Genomic DNA, 8,472 nt, shown 5'->3' with positions numbered 1-8,472 from the left:
CTCGGCGGGAGCGCCGCCGCACTCCCAAGTGGTGCACTGTAGCAGTGCGCCACCGGTCTGGCCCTAGATTTATAATTTTAAAAGATTTGTTTCAATGGAATAGGATGTTTGTTTTAAGAATCTTAATGAGTAAGAGTAAATCTAAAAATGACAAGTAATGTTACACTATTAAGATCGACTTCAAATAAGCCCTTTGATTTATCAAAAATTTTACTGGATAAATATTGACATTTTCAACTGGGTGTTCTTGTGGATTGTATAAAATTTTTGAACATTCTATTTGTATAATAGAAAAAATATATTTTCCATGTTAGAAAAAAACCAAACTATTCATCTTTTAAAAAAATTTTATAACATGTTTTAGTCTACTTGTTTAGTATTGCTAAGGTTATATATCACATCACTAAAATTAAATGCTAGTTATGCACATACATACATGTAACATATGAAAAAATTTTATAACATGTTTTAGTCTACTTGTTTAGTATTGCTAAGGTTATATATCACATCGCTAAAATTAAATGCTAGTTATGCACATACATACATGTAACATATGCATTATATTCATTATATGTACATGTATATGTCTGTGTATACATATATATATATATGGGTGTTAGAAGAGTTAATTGATCTTGAACTGCATTGTTTTACAGAGTAAAAAGCGACAATATGACCAGGAAATTGAGAATCTAGAAAAACAGCAGAAACAGACTATTGAACGCCTAGAACAAGAACATACAAATCGCTTGCGAGATGAAGCCAAACGTATTAAAGGAGAACAAGAGAAAGAGCTGTCCAAATTTCAGAATATGCTAAAGAACCGAAAGAAAGAGGTTAGAGTAACTACTGTTTTTAATTACTAAAGCTGTGTTTTAAATGTAAATTTAAGACTAGGGGATTAGGAGTAATATTTCATACTTAAATAGCATGCATTCGTTCTTTAATTTGGTCTTCCCAACAGTCATATAGAGTAGTAGTTAAGGTCGGGTGTTTCCCCCATTTTACTGCCAAGAAAAATGGAGTAAAAGATAAAAGAGGTTTTAGTGGCCTATTCAAGTTCACAAATTACCACTAAATGTCCAGCTAAACCTGGAATCAAGTCTTCATATCGAGGCTAATCCATCTTCCAATCTACCATTCCCTTTTATCAGTGCAACTATTTAAAGCCTTATTTATATAGAAGTATTTTTTATTTATGTATTTTTTGTTAATATTTTTCTTATTTATATAGAAATATTTTTATAGTCTGCTGGTGCAGCAGTAATTCATTTTATTATTTATTAATTTATTTGTCATCTTTATACTTGCACCAAATTTTTTTCAGGATTAGTTTTTTATTACCTTTCTTGGACATTGTGCCAAACAGAAGCTGAATACCCTGAAATTCAAAATACTGTCTATATGCTCATTAAATTGCAGAGTACTTTGAAGAATCAGAAGTGGAAATTACCTGTGGTCATTTGATTAGAATGAGTTTTTTTCATTTTTCCTGAAACTGTTTCATATTGTTACAGAATCTACTTGCAGTATTTTTTATTATGAAAGGTTGTCATTGATTCAGAAGGAGGATTTACATATTATATTTGTGTGTCCTTTTGTTTCCAAATTAAAATAAAACTAAGAGAGCTTTACATATAAGCAATTTTCAGAGGTAGTTTTTGATTTATTCTGTATCTTCAGTGTTAGAGGAAGATTTACCTTTTCATGATATAAAAGACCCCAAGGAAAATAATTATGATAAATTTTGTTAGGGTTGAAACAAAAAATTCTCAGCCAAACTAGTAAATGCATTTTCACCTTTGTTATACATCTCAAATACCCAGATTCATTGACTTTAACATTTAAATTATGAAGAAAGTTGAAAATAATATTGCAGAATTGTAAGGATCTACTTTAAAAAGGATAGAGTTGAACATTATTAAATATGGTATGTTCTATGACTATTTTAGGTAGAAATGAATGAAATGGTATGTAATTTTATTTGAGTTGGCTACCATTTTAAAAAATTGGTTTTGTTACTGTTTATTATGTTTTATATAAAATTGCTCTATATACCATGATTAAGTTTACTGGGTCTACATGTTAATTTTCTCAAAACCATGGGTAGTTTTTATTAAGAGGTTATTTATATCAGATTAAATTAAAGAGTTGGCTACCATTTTAAAAAATTGGTTTTGTTACTGTTTATTATGTTTTATATAAAATTGTTCTATATACCATGATTAAGTTTACTGGGTCTACATGTTAATTTTCTCAAAACCATGGGTAGTTTTTATTAAGAGGTTATTTATATCAGATTAAATTTTAAAAAATTTCTGGTAAATATATGATTTAATCCTAAATATACAAAAATTTGTAGTTATTGTTTTGGGGTAGGAGAGTTTTAGCCAGTGAACATGTCTGAGATCATGATAAGCATGTTTTAAATAATTATATTATGTATTTTTTTCTTTATTGCTAAACTTCTCGCATTTGGGGAGTCTCTTCCTTTTAACGGTGATTTGGTTTCATGAGGGATTGCTAATGGGAAATTTTAAATACACCATGTTAAATCAAAATCAGTCTCTTTCACAGACCATCAATAGCATGTGGTGATTTGGATTCTGGTTTCTTCTGGTGCTTCTACTTGTAAACACATGATCATTTTTCATAGGGATTACAGATCTATTGTTAAATGGAATATACACGTGTAGGATTTTGAACTGATTAGAAGAAGGACCTCTAAATATATACTTTGTCTTATATTTTATCTGAGATAATTAATTGTAGCTTACTAAATTGTTAAGACTGCTTATTTTACTGATTTTAAACTTGAAGAGCTTGGCTTTAATTGTCAGCAAAGGAGAATGTTTATTCTAGTTCTACACAAGATCATCAGATATGTTCATTTTTATCACACCGTGTATAAAATGGTGTGTTTTATGAAAAAAACTTAGTATTCATTTATTTCTCCTTTGTATATTCTAAGGCTTTTTTTTTCTTTTCCTTTTGGTCTCATTAAGTGGATTTCGTTTAGAATTATGTCTTTGGTATTATCAAGCCAATTATGAAATTTTGCATTTTTATAAATGGCCTTAGCTTTCCTTACTTTCAGTATTTCAAATAATGTCAATGGATATGTTTATAATTTTATGATCTTTCAAGAAGGTCATTTGAGTTTACCACCTTTAGTTAAGCATCAGCACTGCAAGTAATTCTTCACTGATTGTATTTGGATCTTTAAGAGAGAAAATGATATATAGGGATAATTAAGCAACTAATTACTTTTCTGTGGTGTAATGTCCCTTTCTTCACTGAGATTAAGCATGTTCTATCCTTTCATTCTTTCTCACCAAACTAACCCCTATGCTAATGCATGCTGAAAGGAACTTTTTAACAGCTTTAATATTTGACTTGTAGCTTGTCTGCTCACATAAATGCTTGCTGTGGAGAAAGCATTATTTCCCCACCTCCTGCATGCTTATACACTGTAGGTTATAAATGAAGTGGAGAAAGCACCCAAAGAGCTGAGAAAAGAGCTCATGAAACGCAGGAAAGAGGAGCTTGCACAAAGCCAGCATGCTCAGGTAACAGCAGCAGCTTAATGCTACTAAAAACAGAAAGCAGCATTTTCTCACAGCTCAGTAAACTATGGTTGGAAGGATAAATTTTAACTGTAATTATTATTTGATGTTGACTTCTCCCTGTCCAAAGATTTCCAGGATCTTCTTTATGTAGTATTAAATTCACTCTAATGGTGACTAAATTGCTAATATGAAGTTAAGTTGAATGTTTAGAAAGTTGACTCCAGATGAAATAAGCAAGTATGTTAATGTATAATCAATCCACTGTTATCTGATTTTAATCATGATGGAAGCTTATATTTTTGAGTAGTAATGCCAGTATTTGATAGAAGACTTTTAGGACAGAAAAGTAGAGGGTGAGTATATAAGCTTTGTTCTTACAAAAAGAATGCCCATTAAAAGGCCATTATTTCTGTAAGTTCAAAAGTAGAAGAAAATGATAAATGGTAATATTAAATAGTAGATCAAACATTTATTACTTTGAGCTCAATAACATAAGCAACTTTATTTATTTTATTTATTTATTTATTTATTTTAAAGGATGACCGGGAAGGGGATCTCAACCCTTGGCCTGGTGTTGTCAGCACCACGCTCAGCCAGTGAGCAAACCGGCCATCCCTATATATAGGATCCGAACCCGTGGCCTTGGTGTTATCAGCACCGCACTCTACCGAGTGAGCCACGGGCCGGCCTAGCAACTTTAAAACCACTGGGGACCATGACATGGATTGCCATTAAAATTGTTTCTTTTCTTTCTTTTTTCTTTTTCTTTTTTCTCAACTTTAAAACCACTGGGGACCATGACATGGATTGCCATTAAAATTGTTTCTTTTCTTTCTTTTTTCTTTCTTTTTTTTTTTTTTTACGAAGTAATGATATTTTAAAACTGCCATTTACTTGTCACCATCATTTTAAAGTAGAGAATATTTTTAAGACCATGAAAAATGAGGAAAATATAATCTTGGAATTTAAAATTTAGTGAAGCTAGTTTATGTGAATAAATTTAGTTTGCCTTTTTTTTTTTCTTGCTATGAGCCAGTGAAACATTTTATCTAGTCTGGGTGTCAGGATTGCTAGTTTAAGGTGATAATAGCAAACACAACTTTTACTATGTTTCAAGCACTGTTCTAAATGCTTTACATGTGTGAACTTATTTACTCTCAAAACAAACATGCAAAGGTTACTCTTGTTACCCGCATTTTACAGGTGAGGGAACTAAAGCACAGGAGGGTTGAGTGACTCTCCTACAGTCACACATCTGGTTAGTGGTAGAGCCAGGATTCTCATCCAGACAAGTTGAGCTCCATGTTTCATATACTGAACCACCACAACATACTGCCTGTCATATTTTAAGCTACTTGCTCTTTGCCTCATCTAACCTTTCATCAGCTCGATGTAGTGGTTTTTGGCCATATCTTGTTAACAAGTGAAGAGGTTGTCTTTGCTGGCCACACATCTACTTTTGCTTAATTTGGATTTCAAACCAGGTAATAACAATCAATATGGGTTTGCCTTTAAAGGAATATAGACTTTTTTTAATTCCAAAAGGTAATACTATATCAAACTTCAGAGTTCAAATTGAGAATTTGGTGTTGAATGAATGAAGTGATCCTATACCTCAGTGAGAATTTGTTGGTGATTTTTCGTGTAATTTTGAGGGTTGGCCTGTATTTGCCAACTAAAGCGGAAAGTGTTAGTAAATTCCTTCTGTAAAAATTTAATGACGAATTTAGTAATTAAATTCCAAAGGTATTTCTATCTTTTGGTTTTGATGAAGGTGCTAAAACTTGATAACTTTATGGAAAGCGGAAAGTGTTAGTAAATTCCTTCTGTAAAAATTTAATGACGAATTTAGTAATTAAATTACAAAGGTATTTCTATCTTTTGGTTTTGATGAAGGTGCTAAAACTTGATAACTTTATGGCGTCTATTTTAAACTTTTTTTGAGAATTCATAAATAATAGCCATATATTAATGGAGCTAGAATGTATTTTATAATCTAGTCCAGTGGTTTTCAAACTTTACTCCCAGGAGCTCTTGAGTTTGGAAGAAGCAGCTCTGGGAATCCTTCAAAAGGTGAGGACTGTGGGGCTGTGGGCCCCTGCTTCTACTACTTTAACTGAAGCATCACTACTTTTTATCTGTTTAATAAACTGAGAGTTTTTTTGGTGTGTTCTTAAAATAGGAATTCTATTGGTTTAAAAAACAACAGTAACACACTAGAGTTTGGAAACCACTGATCTAGGTGAAATCCTTCATTTTACAAATAAGAGGCTCCTCTGTTAAGTGACTTGTTCCAGGCCTCAAGAAACTCAATATTTGTATTATTATTCTTTCCATTTACATAAAGTCATTGAGATATGTTCTCACCTGGGAGGTGCATTGTATTCTGATCCACAGGGTGTTGCTCAGGTCATGATTCAGTCTTTTCAGTTGTCATCTTGTGCAGTCTTCAATGCCCAAATGCAGGATGTAAGTCCCACGTGCCTGTAGGAGGATGCCTTTTCCTGTTTTACCTGCTTTTTCTTTGACTCACATGTGCCTTTTCATTGTTGGCATCATTTGCTAAAATCTAGATTGATAGATAAGAGTGTCATTAATAAGAATAGTAGTAATAAGCTGACTTTATAGTAAGTGTTCTTCAAAGAGTTTCCACGTTTGATTCTCATAGTCACCACCCTAATACAGGGATGGAGTATATCCATTTTACAGGATAAATTGAGGCACAGAAGACTAAGTGATCTGCTTAAAGTTACATAAGACATTAATGGTAGACTTGGAGCTAGAACACTTTTAACAGAGTGTTCTTTTTTCTGTCTACCCTACCACAGATTCTAATTTGAGATTTTCATCTTTTTCAAAAAAAAAAAATAAAATATTTTCCCAATAGTATTTTATAAACTTTGCACATGTGAGAAATTGAATGCTGTGATTAGATTTTTATCTTTGTGTGAAGTGACATTTTGATTGCATATATATTTACTTAGATGTTTTAATTATGGATATGGTCAGAAAAGCCATGTTAAAAGTAGTGATTTTAGTTTCATTTAACCCTAGTTACCATTTTTTCAAATTGTCAGTAACGAATAGTGAGTTGCTATTCTCTCTCCTTACTGTAGTTTTAAATTAAGTCTGGAATTCCAGGCTGTATTCTTTCTCACAGTTTCCATAGGGAAATGACTAGCTCATTTAACACTGTAATTTTTATTTGTGATGTTTGATATATGCAACTGGAGTAGATAGAATACAGCTTGATTTCAACCACTCTTTACACCTCTCTTGAAATCAGACTTTTTTTTTTCATTATTGGCTGCAGTTTGACTCTTTTTACAGTTTTCTAAAAGAATAAATAAAACATTGATTTTTCTTTTTAATGATAGGGAGAAATTATGTATTATGATCACTTTTCTGATCATTACCATTTTTAGCCTTTCTTTTGAGTTAAAATGATCAAATTCTATACAAATAGCCCAAGATATCATAATCTTTTCTGATAGTTTTCTAGAACCCAAAGTTGTAATTTTAAGTGTTATAATTTTCTAATTAATATGATAAAATTTCCTATCAGAATTTAAACTTGTACTTTTAAAGGGTAATCATTTTATAATTTACATGTCCATTAAAAAAAATAATTTTTGGCCTTAATAGTTTGGGTTCTTTTGTTGTTGTCTTTTATTTGTAACTCCTAGTGATTAAGTCCATTTGTTGTTTTTTTTAAAGGTTAATGTAATTTGTGCAATCTTTTTGGAATGTAAGATCTCTTTTACTTCCTAAAAGTAATGTCTAATTGCAGATTCCATTGTGAATGTATGATGCTTTGCTTTTGAAATTAGGAAATCTAATGAATAGTCAATAATATTAAAATTTTATTTCTTTCAAGGTAATGAAATGTATTAATTAGTTTGTAAGAGAGCTTTCCAGATAACTTTTAGCTTTAATATAAGAAATCTTTTGTGCAACGTAGTTACCCAGACTATGCTTGATTATTTAAGTCCATATCTCTATAAGGCAGCTGGAGTTTTTGCTAACTCTGTTTGTTAGGACTTTTATACATTGGACATATGTCTGCCTACCTTGACCTTTACCTGTTGATCCTTGTTTTACCTTCTGGAGCAGCACAATGCTAGTTCTACCTACTTCTATGTGACAGTCTTAGCTCTTCTTTACCCCTTATGTATTAGGGGCACACTCCTTTAGTTTTTTCAGTCATTCATTGTAAGGCATGGTTTCTGAACCCTTTATTCCCAGCTTTGAGTTTTCTGTGGTTTACTTTTGAACTTTTAAAGGTGTCATACTAAGGGAAGGGCCCTGCTACTCTGTGCGAACTGATAGACTGTTGGTACTTGGGACCAGTTGAGTGGAAGTTCCTTGAAGGCAAAACTATCTTTTATGAATTTTAGTAACTCTGTAACTAGTACAGTGCCCAGCATTTACTAGGTGTTTAGTAAAGGTTTTTTTTTTGTTTTAATAAAGATGACCGGTAAGGGGATCTTAACCCTTGACCTGGTGTTGTCAGCACCACGCTCACCCAGTGAGCTAACCAGCCATCCCTATATGGGACCTGAACCTGGGGCCTTGGTGTTATCAGCACCATACTCTCCCGAGTGAGCCATGGGCTGGCTCTAGTAAAGGTTTTTGAACTGAACTCTTACCTTGTTTAATTGACATAAATATGTTATAGTAATATGAACAAAAACAATTGCATAGATAAGGGATTGCATTCACTTTTTTAGTGGCATTGGCTTATATTTACTTTTTTATTTTTACATAAATATTTATTCACCCCATCCTATACTTTTGCATTTGATTTCTTTGAGTCTAATTGTAAGATTTATATTTATGCTAGCTAATTTACACCCATTGTTTCTGTACACATAGGTATTTTTTTTTTTTTTTTTGTTTTTTT

The 8,472-nt window shown here is 31.9% G+C and overlaps 1 protein-coding gene across 2 annotated transcripts in view; it reads left to right on the top strand.

The window, feature by feature from the left end:
* SLK (STE20-like kinase) overlaps positions 1-8,472 on the top strand; it is a 56,501-nt gene that overhangs the window by 38,542 nt on the left and 9,487 nt on the right. The window contains exons 12-13 of one of the 2 annotated variants that reach the window (XM_008571496.1): positions 657-836; positions 3,477-3,569. In XM_008571496.1, coding sequence (XP_008569718.1) covers positions 657-836; positions 3,477-3,569 — 273 coding nt within the window. The remainder of the gene's footprint in view (positions 1-656; positions 837-3,476; positions 3,570-8,472) is intronic. The other variant, XM_008571497.1, reaches the window with a different exon arrangement.

This window comes from Galeopterus variegatus, unplaced genomic scaffold, assembly GCF_000696425.1.
Source record: "Galeopterus variegatus unplaced genomic scaffold, G_variegatus-3.0.2 Scaffold692, whole genome shotgun sequence".
Lineage (NCBI taxonomy): Eukaryota > Metazoa > Chordata > Mammalia > Dermoptera > Cynocephalidae > Galeopterus > Galeopterus variegatus.
The sequence above is the reverse complement of the archived record's forward strand: the minus strand, read 5'-3'. Positions and strand labels throughout refer to the sequence as shown.